Genomic DNA, 23,138 nt, shown 5'->3' on the forward strand with positions numbered 1-23,138 from the left:
GCATTGCAAGTCTGTTTCACTTTCGGTGTAGGTTTACAAGTGCAGAAAATAGCATAGCTTAGTTTATCCCGTGGTTCACCTTACAGGTTTCAGGAAATCATTAGTTTGATGCATGCTTGCAGAGGTCATGTCTCATGTTTGCTGATTAACCAAACTAGGTAAAAGGACAACAAAGGATAAAAAAAAAATGTTGTTGCTCTCTGAAAACCATGTGCATATTACAAAGTACATGCTATAGAAAAGTTTAAAAAATTGCAATGTCCATACTTAAGTTATAAAGGCACAATATTTATGGATTCTTCAAATCATCACTGTCCAAAGAAAACATATATCCAAAACAGAAACTTTGTAGGGGAAGGATAAATCATAAAGATTTTGGTGCTTTTCTACTGGTCTATTCATCATGATCGTTGCTGTGTTAAAACGACAAAAGTGGACATAAATATTTTTCTGTGGAGAGTGAATATTTGCTTTTGGGATATTGTATTATTTTAGCTAGGGGACTCAAAAACATGCTGACATAAGGCATATTCAACACCCCATTCTGTCTTAGCGAGTAGACCAGAGACCATGCTATTAAAAACTGAACAATCTAGCAGTATCATAAAGATTGTAAAAGATAACAGAGAAGCAAAACTGGACATGGTAGCAGGGTCTTGGTGATTATGTTGCTCAGTAGCCTGCAGGTGCTTATCAGTCAGATTTTTGTCATTGTACTGACAAAAATATTCCAGAGTTTAATTTTCATGTCATTTCAGATGAATGAGGAGGCACCTGTCTTACTAGTGCACCAGGATGTTATGTCTGGGTCTTGGGGATGTTGTTTAGTGGAAAATTGTACTCAGTGCAAAATGTGCACTCAGGCAAGCAGCTGTCTGGAACATGCATTTCCTGTACAAAGATTATTTTTCATTTGATTCAGGATGAATACTTTTTCTTTCTTTCGTAATCTGAGTTGAATTCGTTCTGTGTCCGAGCTCATTACTCAATTTGCTGGTATATCAAATTAAATTTCCCAATTAAAGTGAATTGAAATGCTATTCATACATTCCAGCCCCCCTAAAAATCACACTATTATTTTTGTTACTTGAATATACTGTTATTTGAATACTTGTTATTTGAATATACTGAATAAGAAAATTGAACTTTATAAATAAATAATGTGTAAAAGAATAATAATAGAGGATGTAAAGAAACTGGTTCTATTTAGTGTATTTACCTTGAAGATCAGACGAAGATGCTGGCGGAGGAGGTTGGGGAAGTTTTTTTTTTTTTTCTTCTTTTTCTCCTTGTGTTCTATCACTTAACTTACTCGCTATACACTTAATGCTACAATGCTATAAAAAACAGTGTTACGACAGAGATGCTTGCACAGCAAGATAATCAACTGAACGCTCACTGGGCCACCTACTGGTGGTGGGTGCTGTAAGCTCACTCACTCGTAACTCGGATCTCGGCTCGTGTCATAAAGCCAAATGTCGCTGAAGCGACAGCTTGTATTTCAGAAAACTCGTAAGTTGATTCACTCATAAGTCAAGGTTTTACTCTATTCCGTCTGTCCATTCTTCATGAGAAACACACAGAAAGATGGTTGACTTTTCAGAGAATGCCTTTGTGCAGTGCCAAGTCAATGCATGAAAATATTACAGTACCAGTCCATTGCAGCAGCTGAAGTAATGCTTTCAGTGGGGTGTCATTCATCACCTGGGTTAAGCCACCATTTATGAGAAAAACGCCTCCAGCACCTCCATTCTGGAGAAAACCTGCGTAAAATTCCTTTACACTGTACTCCTCATTACAGGATGTGAATATTCCCCTACGTGTCTGTTCACGCAGTACTATTATAAACTGGGCTTTTTTTTTTTTCGTAAACGCACCAGACTGGTTTTGAGCACTCAAACTGGAGAGCAGCAAATGGTAAAAAAAACTTTGAATTTTATAAAACAGTGTTTTTGATAACAATCATGAACTATGCCTTTAAATGGCCTATTCAGGGAGGAGTAATACAACTGAGATATTCTGGTTATAATTACTTTACCCCACTTCCACAGGTATAACTAATCCAGTTCAAATAGGGTTATAGACTTTTATAAGGCAGAGAATACTCAGTCAGAAGATCTGTCAGGCAGTTAAGATTGAATTGTATCAGACAAGTTACAGCTTGTTTTCACTGTCTAAGAATAGTACAAGTGCAGTTTTAGCTCCCATACTGATTCATTTAGCTTGGGTATATGATCAAAAGTTAACTTGAACTGTAAAATATATACTTGAAGCAAGCTGGAGCAAAGCCTTTGTCATACTGTTACAAAGCCTTAATTTGGTGGGGTGATTTCAGTGCGTGCAGAAGCTTTTGCATGACACACTTGACACTGATCTGGGCAGACTCACTATAATCATACACTCCTGTCCCTCCTTCTCCTCTCTCTGGCTTTCTTTCCCTAAACTTGGCTCAGCATGAGAGAGAGCACAAGGGAGACATGGAGATTAAGCGATTTGCCGGACTTTTGTTTTGGAGCCGTCTGTCTGTGCTATTATAGTGGTGAGAGAGCTGGGGTGAAGCTCACTAAAATAGTACAGCCACCACTTAGTAAACACACACACACACACACACACAGAGAGAGAGAGAGAGATTCAAGCCTGAGGGTGGGGGAGGGGAAGGTTATTTTGAGCAAAATCGGCCACCAAATTCCCACTGACGTAGTTCTGCATATGTTGCTATGGCTGGGTTTCTGTGCCCTGACCCACTTTGTATGTGTGTGTGGTGTGTGTGTGGGGTTACATCATCTTGTATTTTTATACAATTGCAGGTGAGAATACAGGGGGAATATGTAAAATACCAGTTGTTGTTACTGAGTCTATATCCGAAAATGCTTTGACAGAATCGATAAGGAAGAAAAATAGATAAATAGCCTGAAATATCACATACTCAAATTGTGTGATATGATGTTAGCTGTGGATTTCTTCTTGTGGAGTAGCACAGTCCTTATAGGAAGATCTGTCCACTCAGCAGCCAGCTTGTTAACGGTGCTGTGCAGTTGTTTCTACTCTTACAAGACCAAGCTCAGGCACAAATTGTGCAACAACAGATGAGCTATTGTCTTTACATTTACAATGTAGTCCAATGAGGTATGTGTGTCTAACACTGTTCAGTGATTGGATTTTAAAAGTGCTTTAAATCTTCAGCAACACAGATGTGTCTGATTCACTCATACTAACACAACACAACACACACTAAAGCCCTGTGTTGGTTAAAGTAAATATTATCGTAGTGTAATAAGTTTCTCAGCAGTTTTAATCCCATTCAAATAGACAATTTCAATTATTTTTCTCCAGTGGGCTCCCGTTTCAAGAAAGATTCCTGAGCTGTAGGTAAGTTTGGGCATAGTAGTATCCTAGTTATAATATTGTATTATAATTTTGTGTCAAGGGCACAATGTGGGCAGCTGTGGCCTAACGGTTAGAGGACCGATAGAGGTTATCTGTTTTAAAGGGCTAAAAGGTAATGTCATTGAAGACTGTCTAGTTTTGATAGGAGGTCTGTTCTCAGAACAGTAGTGCCAGTCTAAAAACACCAGTAACACTGCTGTGTATGTTGCAGTGCGTGAATCAAGCAGCCACTCCCATGTATTTTATATTCACCATGATTTCTTATTCAGTGTGAATTATACCTGCTCTGTGGCCTCAATGTTACGACAGAACTACGTGTTTACACTTGTGGTATTGTTTCCCTTAAAAATACAGCTATGTTTACTGCTAAATTGTGTTAAATATAGAAATACGGACTAAATGTTTCTTAAATTCAACAAGTGAGAAGTATAAGGAATTATTAATTTGTCTGTTATTGAAAACTCGGTGACATTTTATGCAGACATTTCAGCACTTTAGTCCAGCGTCATCTGAACCTTCCACTTCTCAGCTATTCAGTAAATAGCTACATTGTTAAACACCTGTTAACCTACACCGAAAGTGAAATATTGTTCAGAAATTAAGTATGGTTCAGAGGTTAAGTATCTGTCTGATGTAGATTGTTTGTTTTTTAAGGAGTCCCATATAATTAAAATATTTTGCATTGATAAGCGTCATCTAGTGTTTGACAGAAAATGTAAGTGTGCTGATGTTTGGGGGGAGATATTGATGTTGAATTATATAATCCTTTACCACATGATTTCTGATACAAATATGACTGAGTCTGGGAGTGGGGTTAGTGGTGTCATTAGAACAGGCTAAGTCATTTATTGTCTTCGTTTAGGGATTATTAAAATCCCCTGATTGTTTTGTGTGTGTATGTGTTGGGTGTGAGTATATGTGTGTTGTGTCTGTTAAGGTTCAGCTCTAGAGGTACTCTCATATTTTCACTGCCAAAACAAGCTGTGAATTCCAGAATATTCTCAGTTTTTCTGTCTTAATGGCTGTATGTTATACACTAACGGCTTCATGTGGCAATTGTTTATTTGAAGACATACAAACCTGGATGTAAGGGAGTTATTATGAACTAGTGTAAGGGCCACAGTACTGAAAAACAAGGGTGGCTACCATATACTAAAAAAGACAAAGCTCTAGATGATTAACTTGTTTGTAATCCTATGTGATTCAGCTTGTTTTGCAGGGACCTGAACAAAACAAAAACAAAAACACAGTGAAAGCATAGTGGCATCTCTAAAACTTGGAGAATGCAGTGTGTTATAATGGGGAGGTATGGGTTCAGCAGCTGTAGTCATTACTTTTCATAGATTGAGTGAGTGACTGCGAAATGAAATGTCTTTAGATGCTTGGCAGAAAAAGAGAGGGTTCCGTGTAAAAATGAAATGTGAAACACAGCAAATGGCACATACGAATTTTAATGTAGAAACTGGAAGTCCCAATTTAACCAAATATGGTTTCCTGAAACTATGAACACCTTCATGGAATCAGAAAGCATAAAAAAAACAGTACATGGACACAACCTACTGCAAGGGAAAACAAATTGAGCAATGGCAGAGAATCTTTCCACAGGTTAGAGTTATCCGGTTTGTGCCATGGGAGCTTGTAGCTGTCATTAAAAATAAATAAATAAATTTCATCAGACAGGCTCCTAAAAGACAGCCAAACCAGTGAAATCTCACTAGTGCAGGGTGCACTGACTTATGGTTGCACTTCCTTGTAATGACTGAACCCATCACTACAGTTTAATGGTTCAAATATTTTAAATGTTTTTAATTAATATTAATTCAATTAATATATATATTTTTTTACATTCATTATTTTTGTTCTTTATATATTAATGTTTTTGGCCCTTTCCTATTATATTAATGATATTGAACAGGGCTATGCCCCATATGCCTCGTTTGTAATAAATCTTGGATGTATAAGCCCTATGGGGTGGATGGGTGTGAGAGAGAGAGAGTGAGAGAAGGAGAGAAGTAGAAAGTAGATAGTGTGTTTATGATTCATCTGTTAGTCTTCCTGTCTTGCCAGAAAGTCCCAGTTTATTGTTACTTGTTCAGAGCCAGTTATTCCAGCTCTAGATGTTGACTTCACCAATTGTTTTTAGATTCAAAGGAGACGCACTGTTCTGGGAGTCTTCCTCATCAACCACTGTGCTTGATCTAAAGTTTGTGTACATTATGGTTAGAATTGTTTGTACCTTAATCCCATAAGGGGATTAACGTACTGTGTGGTCTGTTTGGACATTGAGCTGGGAACAGTGGTTAGCACTCACTTTCTTATTTAGGAAATCGTCACAGTCCAAATAGATCCACAGTGGTAACTTTACATATATATTTATAAATACCTTCTTTTGTTTTTGGTCTTTTAGGGACAGCAGTTACATTTTTGTTAGGTCCTCAGATTTTAAACCTCCACTGAAAATGTGCTTTCTCTTTGTAGAGAAGCAGCACTTATGCAGATAGAAATGCATCAGTATTGCTTTAATTGTTGGTGAGAGACAGATCTCAACTTGTTAATATGCATCATTGTTTCTCATCCAGAAAAATACAAGCAGTAAACAGCAGTTCTGCTGTATGATAGGCTGTTCCATAGCATTTGTACCATTCCTTATCACTATTACAAATGCAGGTACTCATTATGTCACTTTGTCTCGCCACTCTGGTTTATTTAGATGAAGCCTGGTGCTAAGAAAACAGTAAAGACTTTCTCTGAACGTGAAATTAACGTGTCTGAAACTGCAGAACTTGTGAGGACAATGTTCTAAAAAATTCATTGGAAATAAACACACGTTTTCACACTATAAGTGTTTTACACCTCTCACTCTTTCATTATTCTTTGTCTTCTACCTATTATCTTCTGCCTTTTCTTTCTTTCCTTTTTTCCCCCCTCTCTCTTCCTCTTATACTGTTGCTCCCCCTCATTCTTCCCATTTCTCTGTATCTCACTGTTTTTCTCTTTATCTTTCCTTCCCTATTCTTCCTTGCACCCGCTTCCTTATACATTCAGAGGTTTTTACCTTCTCTCAGCCAGTTCCTTTCATGTCACAGCCAGGTGGTGTTTGTGTGTGTGGGTGCGCGTGTGTGTGTGTCTTTGTGTTGCAACATTTAGTTGAAAGTCTAACCCTCCAGATTCATCCTCAGAAGGAAGATAGGAAAAATGTTTCCTGTTACTCAAAATAGCATCTAATGAGGAATTATGCACGCTAAAGCTTTCCTTCCTGTGTGATGGATCTCTCTCTCTCTCTCCCCCTTTTGTGTGTATGTGTGAGAACAAGAGAAAGCTCCCCAGGGCTAGGCCATATGCTCTCTGTCAAAACCTGTTGTTCAAAATAAATAAATAAATGAGCAAACAAACTGGGTCAGAATCTTAACAAAATAGAATATCAATCTTGAATCAGGTGTGACCTTCTGTTTCCTAATAAGTATAATAATATTAAAAGTAGGGTATCAATGCCTGATAAATATGCATAAGTGCAATTTATCAGGTGGAGAAGTTATTAGGAAGAAATACACTACATTACATTATATTACACTTCCATGAGCAAGTCATGAAATCATTAGTTCTTTAAAAAACAAACATCAAACAGACAAACAAAAAACCCACCACTGACTAATTACATGTTTCATTAATCACTAATGCAGTAAATCCCATTTAACTGGATTTGGTACAGGTCAGTATGTGAAAGGCTGAAAATAAAATGTATTGTCCTCAGTTTCTATATTTTCTAAATGTTGCATTATTCATGCATGCTGTCTTATTATTGTGATGTATTGTGATGTTATATTTTTGCCGTATCTGCCACCCCATGTGAAGGATTCACGCCTTTTAAAGTGTGTCATGCTGCTGCATATATTTAGGAGGTGCAATAGCCACAAACAGCTACAGAGCTGCTATTATGACTATGCAACAGTAACACTCTAACTGGCCTCTATAGAGCAACACATTCGAGTTGGTGACACTTCGGGGCTTATTCTTCCATTAAAAAAAAATGCTGACAGCCTCAGTTTTGCCCTGGATATGTATTTATTTCTATCTGTGTTTTAGAATGTTACATGCAGATCTAATGTTTTGCTGCCTTGTTAAGGGCTTCATATCTGAGACTCTGATAATTGAAGCCTGTGCTGCGCAAATGACACACAATTCCAATTACACATATAACAATGACATGGTTTCTAATATGTATTTTTGCGAACTTAAACAGGGGTTATTAATGTCCATTGTCTTTGTCATCAAAACATTCATCTTTGTCTGGTCAGGTTTGGCCTGTCATGTGAAGACATGTATGATTTAAGTTTCTTAGTGTTGTAGCAAATAACTTGTTTTTTTAGCTGACCCTGCACTGGATGTGCAGTTACAGACAATGAATGAATTATGGATTATTTAGAGAGACTTATCTGAAGATGGTGATTAAGTTGTCAGTTCCCCACTTAGATTTTATCCAGCAGACATGGCTTTCAGGATAACACTCTTTTGCTTTTAGGTGTATTTTGGGTTTGACCAGGTTTTTCCTCCAGTTAGAAGTGTTGCCACTGCCAGCTTTGTATTTTGCATAACAGATACAGTCATGTGGCTTTTAATGTCCTTCAGCTTGCCTAAAATGAAGATTCTTATTCTAGAATTTTGTTATAAAGCCTCTATGACTTTACTTTAAAACTCCTGCAATAAATGAATAAAAACAAAAATGAAATCTGTATTGAAATGTCGAACTTGGGCCAATATGTTAGTGCCACCAGTAGGTATCAATGCCATCAAAGACACTGTACATGCCTGACTGACATATAATGTCACAATACAGTACTTTACTACATGTTTCATTCATTCAATCACTAGGCACAACACCCTGGAGGGGTGCCTGTTTTTTGCAGGGCGACACACACTCACATTGATTGTGTAAAATAAAGCGCTATGTGCACTATGTAACTGAAGGTGTCTTACAGTATCTTAGATTACCCTGAAATGAATGTGTCTATATTTCAGTCAATGTCCTGTTTTTACAGAACATAATGCGGACGTTAAACGCAACTTGCCTTGCCTGCAGTTTTGAAAAATGTAACCACTCTGGAGACCACCTTCAACCCGACATTGCCCCGACTGAGTTGCGAGCTGAAGTTTGGCACCGAATGAATCTGTATTCTGTAGTGTCAAATTGGGTCAATATTAGTGCTGACCTCCCGTTTATGAAGCTAACACCTGTAGTTAACCTCAGCAATTCTCAAAATGAAGTCTTATTACAATGAGGAGGTTACTCAATAATTGTGATGGGTCTAAATCTAAATCATTAGGATCTGTACAACTAAAGTCATGTCATTGCAGTTAAAATGAATGTGTAAAATGAAAGCTTAAAACCTGTGTGAGACGCGCATGCATATGTGATAGTGATTAAGGTTAAGGACTCTCTTCCTCTGTTTTGTGTGTGAGCTGTGTGGATGCTGTTTATTGTCTGCACCAAAAAAAAGCAGTAGAGCTCTGGATTTATACTGACTGAAATGCATTTCATGTAAGAGAGTGTGGCTGATATGTTTTCTTGCATCTTATGTGTCACAGCAAGCAGGGTTTTTATACCAGTTTATCAAAAAAAACATGAAAAAAAATCAGTCACCAGTGAGTGCTCACAGCCAGCAGTAACCTGTGTTATTGTTTCCCTGTTTCTTTCTGGCTGTTTCAGTTTCACTTGTCTGTGTGGGTTGATTTGTTTGTTTGTTTGTTTGGTAAGATTTTCAAGAGTCTGATTAGTCTTTTTCCTGTTCATTGCTCTTACTTTTTTTCCTGTCTTGCAGACCTTCTCTTAGTATGGCAATGCATGCAAATTAACACATAGACAGCAGCTCTTTGCCCAAGATGCAAAGAGCAGAGAACGTTTTCTGAGCTGAGTTGTTTTGTACTGGCGGGTATTTTGATGACATTGACATGATATGAACTTGATGCTGACTTCTGTCTTTTTAATGAACTGAGACCCGTAATCCCAAAGGTAAAAGCCACTAACATTTCAAATTACTTTCAAATCGCGGATAAAGTCTGACAAAAATCCCTTTACTTTTGTTCTGGTTGCTGCACATATATGCTAAGAAAAAAATAACACTACATTGCTTTCATAGAAAAGTTGGGCTTTTTTGCTGGCAGCTGTTCCAGAGAACTGATTGGCTTTTTTCATTAAAGGGTGTTGTTTTCCCCATAAAGACACCTCACGTTTATTATTTACTATGTGAAAAAGTTTAATTTTTCAAAGAGTGAATGGTGTCCTACTCCTTTATAATGATTTGGTTTGAAGAAAGTTTATAGCATTTTTCAGCCAGTCATGTATAACGAACAGGGAGTAGTTTTGTCTTTCTGCTGTAGTGTCAAGTAAACAATGTTAATGCCATACATCACAGGAAAAAAAATAGTAAGCATGAGAGCACTACTTAAGGAAAATTATTATTATTATTTTTTAATAAATAAAAAACTTGTTCGCCCTGTGAAGGACTGGTGTCCCCTCCAGGGTGTGTTCCCGCCTTGCGCCCAATGATTCCAGGTAGGCTCCAGACCCACCGCGACCCTGAACTGGATAAGCGGTTACAGATAATGAATGAATGAATTAATTAAAAAAAGCTTGTTGTTAAATGTATCCTGTGCGCTCACAAAGCATTGTGTTCTCACTCTTCAGATTTTCAGAAAAATCAGAAAGTGTTACGTAATTAGACCAATGAAGTTGTTACTGCTGCTCTTTTCTTTGTTTTCATTGGTTGAGAAAAGTGTAGCAAACACACCCACACCTCTAACCGGATTCAAAATTGGCTTCAGGCTCCTCAGTCTCAGGAGTGGAAACAGAGACAAATATTAACTGTGCTGAATAACTGTGTGAGCACACTGGACAAACTTGACTGTGTGTAGTGAAAGTTTGAACAAGTATCTTTAAGATCTGAGTACATATTTATTGTTCACAACGGCAACAAAAATCAGTTCATCATAAATAATGCTTTCACAGTTTAGAAATTTCCTTGAATTCTGCCATTTAATTAAAAAAAATGCCTTAAAACCTGGCCTCAGACAAATGTGGACTGCAGAGGCAACAGGGTCTATAGGGCTCTTGTGGCAAGGGATCTGACTCAATATGCCAATATATTAATAATGCCATACAATTGTACTTTTACGTTGTTATTATTATTATTATTGCATTAAATTTATCTTATTGAAAATGCACTTTTAAATCTCGTAATGAAAATATTTAAAACAGGTAATTATGCTCTTACTTCCTGATGCTATAGTAAGCAAATGTTGTGGTCTGGTACCAGTCTGTGGCATGGTGGTTGAGATCCTCTGCTTAGATTGTGGGTGTGGGAGGTCAGTTATGATGTGTTTGTTTGTGTAAATGGTGGCAGAAATATTTAAAAATATATAGAGGGATTACATTTTGAAGAATACAAGAAAACTATTTTTTGATACGGAAAACCTAAAAGTTGTCTGAGTTCATTACAAACTTGGCATAACTTATTGAGGTTCAACTGTGTTGCTCTGCTCCTCTTAAAATTATTCTAAAACAAACTTTCATTGATTTGTCAACTTAACCAGACATCATTTTATTTATTTAATAATTTATTTATTTTTTATTATAATTTTTTTTTTACCTTGCATAGAATGCAGCCCTCTGTAGTTTTTATGCATATCCATGCAGCTATGACAATCCAAAATGTAGTTTTGTCGTATTGACACTGATGCTGATATAACCAAGAACCAGTTTCCCAGGACAAGTTAAACTCTGCTCTGCTAACGAGGGCTTGTGTGTGACGTGTTGTGTTAGACACACCTCCTTAGCAGGTACCAATCTGGTTTATAAGCTCACACTGAGCCAGCCTCTCCAGCAGACTGACCGACTCTACTCTGCTCCTCTCTTCCTGCTTCTCATTCTCCCCATTCTCTCTTTTTGCAGCCTAAAATGACCCATGCGGTGACTCCTGATATGTAAATGGCTTCCAAAGTGCGCGATGCTGTTGTGTGGTACCAGAAGAAGGTGAGTAAAGTCTTTTTGATCTTATACTTTATTATCTTTGATTATAGTTGATCGAGTTAATTTCCATATAGTGGCCTTTTCTCTGTCGCCTGATTACTTCATGCAGTGGTTATTAAATTTATTTTTGGTCCTTTAGATTTTCTGTAGTTTTCCATTTGTGTGTGTGTGTGTGTGTGTGTGTGTGTGTGGGACACCAACCACACACACAGCTCAATAGAGTGGGTTAGGGATCAGTTGAGGATGGCTGTAATTGATCCCTTGTTGGACTGTACGCTTTGTGGCACTGTCTTCATCTATTTGTTCATGTACTTGTTAGAAGCATCCATTACATAATTGAATCAAAGTGATGGAACAACTGAACATAATGATAAAGCCTACGCTCCTTCACTAGCTTCATTCTTCACAAACATTTACAGTAGAATACAAACAATAGTTTGTGATTGATGGTAAATGACTTAGTCCTTTTAATGATGCTCAGTATTAAAAGACTGGTGTGTTAGTAGATGACTGGTCATCTGATAGCAATTTAAGAGCAAATGGCTGATCATCTGCCACAACAACGGAACATCTAAATGACAGTTTATTATATGACTGGTATTAGGCGAGTGGTCATTTTTGGATGACTTGGTAGTAAAAAAATTACCTGGTCACTCTGTGACCTGGTTGGTAATGGAACACTGATGATGGCAGCATTATATGGCTGGTCATCTAACTGATGATTATGAGTAGGTAACTGGTGATTTAATAAATGATTAGAAGAAGACAACTGCCAATTAGGTGTAGGTCACTGACTTTTTTTTTATTTTAATTTTTTTTCCTTTATTTGTATTCCATTTATGATTCACTTTGTAAGATATTGTCTTTAAATAAGACGATATTTGTGAGTTTTGGCTTCGGTTGCTTGCTAGCTTCGTTCTCTTATTATGCAGCATGTCTATTGGCCTATTTCACTCCTTATTTGCAGAAGGTTTTGGGTGTTGTTTTAACCTTTTGATCTACAGTGGATTGCTAGTTAGAATATAGAAATAATAGAAAACTATTCTGGGTGCACTATAATTGATCTTTTTGTAAAAGTATATGCCAATTTCAACTGTCGTCCACGGTTCCATGCATTGTATGAAAGATGCCTTTATCCAACACACGTTTGAGTTGACTTTGAGTAGGCAAATGTTTGTAATATTCTGCTTCACCTGAGCTTTGCTGTTAACTTTAGCGTTCAGATCACTTTCATGGCTTGAGTTACAGTGCAGACAGGAGCACAGTTCAAGACCTTGGTATTTTTATAAGCAGTCAATAAGTCTACAGAGGTTAAAGAAACAGTCCTGCATCAATGTGAGATTTATGTTATGGCAGTTTTTCTTTGTGAACTTTGAGTTATGGTCAGTAATCTGTATCCTGGTACTTGCACTGACATTTTCACATATATTCAGCCTTCTGTTTACTATGGGCACAGTGTTTAAACTGCCTCTAAAGGTACAGCACATCACTTACATTGCAGTGTTCATTCCCCTTTCTTCTCTTTTGGACAGAAGAAGATATGCTATTTATTTATTTATTGAGCCTCTGTGTATGTTTACCTGTATTTCCAAGGACAAATCCTTATGACATATTAGAACATTTTTTCTTGTATTAATACGTAAGCATATTTTCATAGATTGTTTCTACCTGTGTAATTTTGCATGTGTGTGTGTTTTGGTGGGGATAATGGAAATTCATTTTAGATATATTATTTATATTTCGCTTAAAAAGTTTAAGTGTATTTTTCAGCAATTATTTAAAGTTGATTAAACTCATTCTTCTGGAAAGTTAATGCATTGCTTTTGCCAAATTTTGAGGAGAAGCCATTTTTGTGTTTAGTTTTTGCATGTTTTTAGGACCTTGGATTTGCCTCTGGTCTTTATGTCACATGATACATCTCTTTGCCCCCCCCCCCCCCTTTCAACACTGTCCTAAAATGGGGAGTTAATTTGGGATGTGACCTTGAGCCTGTGCTGCTATACTACTACAGTGGCCACTGTAAAGTGCAGCACCAGGCCATTAGCTAATGGTCACCTGAATCTTATTTTTAGGTCACCAGTCAGGGAGGAACATCATTTTCGTCAGTGCTGAGCTGAATCACAGTCAAATAGCTTACACAGATACACCAAGTAAGCCTAGTCTGAGTTTTGGCACAGCAGTAGTATAAGAAGAATGTATTCTATCATGTGTGCATAATTGTGGGTGTGTTTGAAAGGGAGTGTTTGTGGGTGTGGGCTCTAGCCCAAAATGTTCACTGATTCTGATTATAAATATAGTCTTAGACTTGCAAACAATTAGAGTAAGGAGCCCAAAGAGAATGTCTTTGATTCTTTGAGGAATATGAAAAAATTAATACATTTAAATGAAACTACTTAAAAGTTCATTGTTGTCAAATGCATGTTTGTGTAAGTCTCACATATGCTCTCAACACAGGCCTGATTATACTCTTTATTCTAATGTTGTTTTTATTTTTAGCACGTCACACTTGTTTATATCAGGAGACATTCCGAATTTTGTAACCCATGTGTTCATCTTATGTAAAGCTCTCAGCAAGGAAAATGGAATAAAAACATGTTAGTGAACTGGTACAGCAAGTTTTATGAGGGGTGGAGAGAGGTTTGTTCATTTTTAGGTGGAGTATTTTTGCTTGTATTCACTTTAAAATCAGATGAAGATTAATTTTGTGGCACTGTACTATTAAAGACTGACCATAGAGAATCAGCATGAAAGTGGGATAAAAAGCATGACAAACAACTGGTGGGCTACAGAATTGAGCTGAAAGAATGGATGGTGAGTGTAGAAACAAGGAGGTGCAATCTTTGCAATAGACTTTAGGCTACTGCACCTTCAAGCATCTATCTGATATGTCGGAACTTCATCCATTCCAAACTTATGCCATAGTAACACCATGGTTGTTTGCAATCTTCAATACCGCTTTGAAAGGAACCACTAAACATAATTGTGTGCCAGCAAGTCAAGCAGTGTTTGGTATTTAGTATGGCAAGGCATAATTGTTGCGGTAAGAGACTGTGACTGTACAGTGTTCCTGAAATGTGGAGCGCAGCGTTTAATCTGCTGAAAATGTTGAGGGGCTGGGCACAGATGTTGTGTATACGTGTGTGAGATAGATGAGGGAGAATCCTTGTTTCTCATTGTCTTTGAGTGATTATTTACCCATGGCAGGTTGTGAAATAGTAGGATATGGCTTTTCTTGAGCCAAGGAATGTACTCTTGGCTTTGAGGGCTTAATGTTTACACTACTAAGTCATTCTGTTTTTAGGCAGATTCAGCAGCACAATAGAGTTCTATCTTGGGACACTTCCAATTATGAAAACACATACACACACATTTACACTAAAACCTAAAATCTTTCTGATCTTCTCACTCAATTACAAATACATTCTTTTTGGTTTTGTTGCATTTATATTTTGACCATAAAATAGGTAACTGGAGTGTGATTGGGGTCCCTGGAGCCTGAGTTAAGCTAAAACCCAGCAATCTGGATGCAGGTCCTGTGCAATTTACAGCATATTTAGCAACAACATCATTTTTAAAAAAAGGCTTTACATATATCATTTTTGTAATGGGATATGTTTTTCTGTCCACCTCTCCTCCTAAATTACCATTTGAATTCAACACTTGTGATCACCTTATAGACTCTACTGTTTGTGTTATTTTGGGAACAAATGAGCTGTGAGTTTTTATTTTTTTATTTTTTTTATTTTTTTTATTTTTATTTTTCCCCAGCTGCTGTTATTTAGGGATGTGCTACTGTTCAGAAGATGCAAATGTTTTTTTTTTTTTTTTAATTGGTCCTATATTCAAATTTAAGTCTTGGGATTTTACAGCTTTATTTCTAAGCACAGGAGCTGTACCTATAACTATATTATATATAAGCTGTATAGCTATTATTTCTTAAGCGATATGAAACCTGAAGGCTCTGGGCAGAATTTAGCATTTATGATATATTCATATTTCTATCAATCCTAGAATTTTTAGCTTTATAACATTTAAGCATCGTCATGTTTGATTCAAATAAACCTGCTCTGCTATTAAGATAAACACTAAGTCCTATTGGTGGCTTGTGTAAATTTTAACTAGTGTTTCAGGGAACTGCGGTTCTCTATGATCTCTATCTATGATCATGCCTGCTCAACTGTAACATGCTCTGATTAATATATGATCAATTAATATATCAGCACTGAAGGTGTACTTAATATTAAACTCAGTAAAGACTGAACTACTCCGTCATGTTCTCTTTCTCTTCATGCTTTTTTTGTGCTAAGCATTTGTTCAAGCGCTTACGTGGGTGTCCATCCAGTTACATAACTGTGGCTTCTTTCCCTCAGATTGACTAAAGCCTTTACCTCACAGTTAAGCATGACTGTCCTCTGTTAGGAAAAGGGCAGCTACTACCAGGATGAACGTGATTATCTAAGATTTCAGTGAAGAAAGAGAGTAACCAGTATTAACCAAATGAGGGCAAGGAGCAGAAATAAACTGGAAGTTTGTTTGGCTACTGATATATTTGTCTTGTATTCATTTACTGTATTTGTATATTAGTTGTAGTGTCTAGCTTTTATTCTGCATTTGAATGTCAATTTACTGGCATATGAATCTTCGATCAGTTAGGTATATGATGCATCATGATGTTGAAATGTCGCATAGCTAAACCGTGTGCAAAAATAGATGGAGGATGCATAGTGAAGTGTTGACCTTCTGTTAATTATGAAATCTAATACAGTTGCACCAAAGTTTGCAAACAATCAGCATCCTCTCCTCAGGCCTTCATGGTCATGTGTCAGCTTCTAGTTTGTGCATCAAAATTATTATAGTCATAATTTTTACTGGTTTGTATTTAAGATAATGTTAAAGTACAGAATCATGAATTTAATGCATCTTGGAAAGTCACTTGGATTTCTCCACATAGATTTTCACATAACATGAGCCAGAGTATCAGCTGCTTATGACCTGGAGTGTGTGTGTGCGTGTATAGGCCACTGCGTACTGTTGCTGCATGTTTGATGAAGGTTAGGGGAGGGAGCTCATGAATGATGCAGACTTTTCCATTCCTGTGTATAAGTGTGCAAACGACACCCCAGAACACCACTGATCAAAACACACATACACACAAAGACACCAAATCGCCTATGGCCCCAGTGAGCCCGTCACCATGCTGCTGCTCACTTCTGCTACACACACACACTCACACCAGGCCGTTTCCTATACAAAGCAGACAAGGACACGAAGTGAAGGCTGATGGAGGAGAGTAACTCTAACCCGAACTAATCCACTCCACTCTGATTAACTTTTCAATAGCGCATTTATCTGACACTTAAAACTTTTTACAGCTCCCCAAGAATAAACCTCTCAGCCTTCTGAGAACTTTGTTTGCCTGCTTAAGGATTTGTAAAAGAGAGACCTAGGGCAGGTGTCATATGTAAATTGCTGTGGTAAAAAAAAAAAAGGCCTCCAGGCACAAGTACGTTCTGTAAATTTTGAAAGTGGGTGTGTATTTTATGAGAAGATGAAAATATAATTCACTCCAGATGTGATCAGTGAAAGTCAATTAAACATGCATAGAAGGGAACCCAGTCAGTGTCTTCCGCAAGTAAAAGCTCAGAAGTAATTCTGCCTTTCCACAACTTGTGCCTACAGGTTCTAAACAGTGAAATTTTACTGAAGCCATGCAGCCAAAAATCGAAGGCTTATTTTGAACTTCTGAAATCTGTGCCTGTTTGCAGCTGGCTTGAGATAATCTAGGTGCAGTTTCTTCAGTTAGAAGTTTATACATTTTTTTATTGACATTTTCATGTCTACACATTTACTCCTATATTTTCAGTAAAGAGAGTTTGAAAGAAGCATCATGGTATATCTCTCGCACTCACTGTCACCAGCATCCTACGTCTTTAATCACATTAGCTGTTTTCACTGCCTCTTAAGTCACGGTGCACAATTATCTGCTTCCACAGGGACAGTAAAATTAGTTCAATTAATTTGTATTTTCATAGTGATTTTTACAAAGTTTAGATCATAGAAATAGACATTTGAACAGTTTACACAAATTTGTTTTACTGATATTTAACAACTTCACCCCAGTGTTCTGTGCTGTGTTTTATTGCTCTTTAAAATCCATTTAAAATTACAGTTCATCCCAAAACTACTTGTATAAACAAATGCTTAGCTCTGACAACACCCCACCCCTGATACTTGTCAGGCTATTGAAATTGCTTGTGCAAGTTTGCATATATGAATTGATGCGGGTTGAAGTTGAACTGAAACACTGGGGGCGGGTTAGTACAACACACAATGCCAGGTTGTGCATATATGCTTCTTTCTCTGTGAAAAGTCAATGGCCTGATCAAATAGATTTACCTGGATGTATGTGAATTTTCCTGAAATTGCTTTCACTACCTGCTAGGGCTGGGCAATTAATCCAAAAAGAATCTAAATCGACATTCAGAACTTCTAATCCACATATGAATTACTGTATGAATTATATACATTTTTAACAGTTTTTTTTTATTCTGTTATGTCCCCAATGTGTGTTCATGTACTGTCTCTTTAAAACCACACTACCACTCTGTAGTCGAGATTCTGCCACATGGAGGAGAACTTAAATGCTAATGCCGACCGAGCACCTCGTACCAAAGAAAAACAAAGTACCAATGGTTTGATGTGTTTTGCTTTGACTTTAACTAAGACAACCCTGAACAAACAGAAGTCAACACTAAGAACACTGTAAACACTGAGAAAAAACTGTTTCAGGGACCAAAGCACAATCACACACCAAATATAAACAGTGCTCAAAAAAACAAGAGAGCAACATTAGAAAAAATATCCCAGTTTTAATACTGGAGACACTGAAATATGAGGGTCAAAAATAATCGTTCAGTAATCGTAATCATGATAAAATGTACTACTTCCTACTACACGTTTGGTGCTTAATTCTGTAACAGAACAGTTGGCCAAACATAATTTAGACATTGCCATACTAGTCTAAGAGCTTTTGACTTTAAAAACCTTTAGCTGCATTAACTTTGACTCCAGTGCAACACACACACCACACACATACACGCACACGTATCGAACAGGAAGTATGTAAACGTTTTAAGGCGTAAGTGTCATGAGCTGAAAGGAAGAAACTGCAGGCTTGCAGGCCTTTGCAGCACAGTGCTCATTTCACATGAACACATTCACATTCCCATCAAAATAGATGAGAGTCAGCCCTGCTTATATATATATATATATATATATATATATATATATATATATATATATATATATATATATATATATATATATATATAACACTTTGTCTCTCACACATTTTTTATTTTCAGAACATAGATATAAACAGATCAAGACAAAACTCACTCACTCACTCACTCACACACACACACACTCTCTCTCTCTCTCTCTCTCTCTCTCTCTCTCTCTCTGTGTGTGTGTGTGTGTTCATGACAGAGGCATCTGAAGTAATTTTAGACATCGGAGAGAACTCTAATGTTCCACATGAACTGGAATCAGAATATTGCTCTATAAGTGTACCCAGTTATATATTGATGTATTTCAGCTTTCGGTCTGTTTCGCACTTGGAAAAAACAACCATGATACTACCGCCAAAATGTTTCACAGCTTGGATAGTGTTCCTAAGCTGGAATACAGTGCATTTTTTAATTTTTTATTTTTTTTTTTGGCAGACATAATGCTTATCATTTAATCCAGTCAGTTCCTATTATCTTCTCTTCCGTCCACAAAATATATATATATATATATATATTTTTTTTTTTTTTTCAGAAATGTTTAGGCTTGCCCATGTGATCGTTATCAAACTGATAGTCAAACACTCCTGGGGAGGGTAACAATGGTTTTATTTGTATACTTTGTACAAAATCTGTCTCACTATGGAATGTGCATTCCAAAATCTTTAGAGGCTGTTTTGTAAAATTTTCCAGTTAGATGAGCATCAACAACTCAATGTTAACATCTGAGGTCCTCAGAAATTTCCTTGATACATTCTTAGGATACTGTTCCACATAACTGAGTCTTGAAGATCCTGTGGAACTGTCTTGAAGAACTGTGATAAATCCCTGTTCTCTAATCTTTGTGAATAAAATATGTAAATGTAATTCCATTTCTCTTTTGTTTAACTGTATTCTCTTGATCTGCTTTTAGGAATTGTGTGAAAATCTAATTTATTTATTTATTGGTCATATTTATGCAGAAATATGGAAACTTCTAAACAGCTTCATAAATATGTAAGCACCACAGAATAAATAGAATGTATTGTATTAATTAGTTTTTTCCAGTTATGTTAGATTTTGCAGGAACAGTTGCAGAGAAAATAAAATTTAATTTGGCTTACTGTAGAGAACACATTTTCACACATTTTCATATGTCCAAATATGTAGTATGACCTGGGATGTCTTTAGCATGAATGTATATATCCACATATCCATTAAGAACTATTGCAGTATATTCTACATGTAATAGTGTATATACTGTACATGAAAGTTCTCACCAAATTAAAATCTTCCTCCTTCTTAAAATGTCTCACAGTAAACTCTAACACATACAGACACACGTTCATTTTTGTTCTTGCACACAAACACGTGCACACATGTTTGTGTTGCTGTTGACAGCGCTGATCTCTAGGGCTGCTCAACCCTGACAGGCCTTTATTGTTCCAATGTTGGTTTTAATCAGCTGTGCAACGGGTGATTGGCAGCAGGCCCTGCTCTTCTTTGTCCTTCAGGTCATTTGTGCTTGTCTGCCTAGCCTCAGATTCTAGGTGATTTGTTTTTATCTTAGTCTACTCCACCAATAAACTAACATACCTGTTCTGATGGCATTTCTGATGTAGTAGAGTAAAGTGCATGTTCACTTTATATTAGAATATTAGGACGACACTACAATCGGAATAGACCAATCTCCACTGTATATTTTTTCAACATGGCTGCCAATGTTGATATTGATCCCTACGCATAAGCATTCGTGAAATGGCTTAAGTGGGAATAGGTCTGCTTAAATTAGCATTACAGATAAGGGGACATTAATAAAAACGAGTACAGATATTTTAGTCCAGAAGTGCAGCATCAACTTAACGTTGTGCATTTTCAACATATAATAAATGCATCATAAAATATTTGCTGAAATTTCTGTTTAAATCAGAGATGTGTCATATGGTACCCACACTGATCTGCAGCAGTGCAGTTGCTATTTATTATGATGCTGTTTTTATTATAGTATTTGGTTTATTTTTTGGACTTGTTTAAACATGAAATCTGACCTTAAAGTAACACTATATATTTATCATAAAATAACAACTTCTAAGACATTGTGATGTTTTGTTGTTTGCTACTCTGGGCTCAGCACTGCAGAAACTGCACTGTGTAACATTTGGAGGAGGGTAGGAAACCACACACCCCTCCCTCCCACCTCCCCAATGATTTCAGTGCAGTTCTCTAAGAATGAATTGTATTGGAGGGAACTCAAGGAGCAAATTAAACAAACCTTACCTAGTGTTGCTTTAAGAATTACAGTTGAAATCTAGCTAGCTAGTTTTAGCCAACATGGACACATGTATTGTTCAGGAGTGTTTAATACTTGCATTGTTTTCTTAGTGTGCGTTGATCCTGGAGTATAAATAATAAAAAAAAACATATATAGGGAAACTCCAAAAACATCTGACTTGAATTTGAATATATTTGGTGTTGTTTTGATGCTCTCTGTATTGCTTCAGAAACTGACAGTTGAGGCATTTTTAACTTTTTATTTTTTTTATTGCTGTTAAAATGTATTTTCTTTCTTTGAGTCTGTCAGTTCAAACTTTGTAGTTGATTCTAATCACAAACCTGTGTTGTTGTTGTTTTTGTTTGTTTGTTTGTTTGTTTTCCTCAGATCGGTGCATACGACCAGCAGATTTGGGAGAAGTCTGTTGAACAAAGAGAAATTAAGGTAAAACCTTGTCACTGTCTTTTCTTTACTCCATTCCTCATTTATACTCCACTTTTTTCCAATCTGTCAGCCATTTTCTCTTCTCTCAGGGCTTGAGTGTGTGTCTGTGTGTGTATGTGTATATTTGTCACTGTATATTAGTGTAAAGCAGTGCACAGCTTGTGTGCCCTCAGCAGCCTTTCTGTTTTCATTTAAACCATGTCCCCACTTCTCCACCACTCTGACTGCTGTGAGCAGTTCATTAGGCTGGTGAGTACTGCCCTGGCCTGAGCTGAACAGGCTAAAGCCCGTAGATTCAGCTGTGTGTGGTTGCCCCCCTTGGTCGTCTAAACTAGTCTTGCATTTTTAACGCACCTGGGTGACTCCACTGTGATTTGGGTTGAGAATGTGATACATTTGTGTGTGTGTGCCTGTGTGCGTCAGAGATGGTTACTTGTGTCCGGCCCCAGAAAACAGAGATGAACCTGAAGAGTGTAATACAAATCGGGGGGGGGGGGATCCCCTTTTTTCTTAATCAGTTCTTGGCGGTTTTCTTGGAGTAACAGGTGACTCAGCTATTACAGAGCCATTTCATGATTCTTATAAAAAATGTCCTTTGTTTGCTCCTTAACTTCTTACATAATAGACAGCAGCACAGTGTTTCCTCTTAGATCCCTGTGGGAATATTTCTCTGAGATCAGTGGCCACATGCAAAATAATAATAAATAAAAGATATAATATCAACAATAACAAAAACAACAACCGTAGTGGTTCCTACCACATATGTTATGAAGTTCCTGACCCTGAACACATTCAAAAAAGACATGATAGCCTTGGGGTCTAGTGATAGGACCTCTGTGCATAGGCAAGGTCAGATTTGTTATAGATTCCAAACTGGATTGTAATGGTTTCACACATTCATAGGAAAACAGCATAGCTCCTGGTGTAGTCGATGCTTTTGTGTTTTTCTGCCTATGAGCCTCTGCTCTGAAGGACATTTCATGTCATATCCTGTTGTCATTCTGAGCAAACAAAAATAACAAACGAACAAACAAATAAATAAATAACATCCTCTCACCCTTAGTGTTATGTGTGGTTTGCTGTTTGTTTAGCAAGAAGCACTATTGTTTATTTTGTTTTATTTTATTTTAATAATAGGCATGCGCATCAACTTGAAAACATAAATGTAGCCTTAATACTTTTTGTTGTTGCCAGTTTTTTTTTTTACAATATAATTATATAAAATAAAGTAATTTGTTGATATATTTATGGTATTATTGTTGATAAGTGGAACATTAAAGTAGCACTAGGTAGTATTTTTACCATAAAATTACAGCTTCAAAATCATTGTGACTCTCCATTGACTGTTAATAGGGAGAATAGAGTCTCTGTCGTCGCTACTCTAGGCTCAGCACTGCAGAAACTGCAATATGTAACTTTTGGATGAGGGTAGGATACCAACCCGCCTTGATTTCATCACATCCTTGTGTTCATCTGTTTTCCGCTTCCTCCATCTCCCAGCTGCCAGATAACTCTCTGGTCAAAGTGGGAGGTGATCCAGATACAGAGGCTGGGAGGAGGAGTCCTTGACCTTTTTGTAAACGGACTCATAAGGATCTTTCTGTCTTTTACTTCTCTCACTCTTGTCTTTCTTCCTGTCATTCTCTTTTATGCTATTTCTACATTCCTTCTCTTTTTGCCTCTGGCATGAGTTGCCCTTCCCTTTTTATCTTTCTTGAATCTTTTTTTTTCCTCTCTCTAATCTTTT

At 37.0% G+C, this 23,138-nt stretch overlaps 1 protein-coding gene across 2 annotated transcripts in view; it reads left to right on the forward strand.

Annotated features, from left to right (window-relative positions):
* LOC136694697 (protein PHTF2-like) overlaps window positions 1-23,138 on the forward strand; it is a 58,780-nt gene that overhangs the window by 17,207 nt on the left and 18,435 nt on the right. For both annotated transcript variants that reach the window (XM_066668459.1, XM_066668460.1), the window contains exons 2-3: window positions 11,333-11,413; window positions 21,335-21,391. In XM_066668459.1, the coding sequence (XP_066524556.1) occupies window positions 11,369-11,413; window positions 21,335-21,391 (102 nt within the window). In that variant the 5' untranslated portion in view covers window positions 11,333-11,368. The remainder of the gene's footprint in view (window positions 1-11,332; window positions 11,414-21,334; window positions 21,392-23,138) is intronic.

This window comes from Hoplias malabaricus, chromosome 4 (genome assembly GCF_029633855.1).
Source record: "Hoplias malabaricus isolate fHopMal1 chromosome 4, fHopMal1.hap1, whole genome shotgun sequence".
NCBI lineage: Eukaryota > Metazoa > Chordata > Actinopteri > Characiformes > Erythrinidae > Hoplias > Hoplias malabaricus.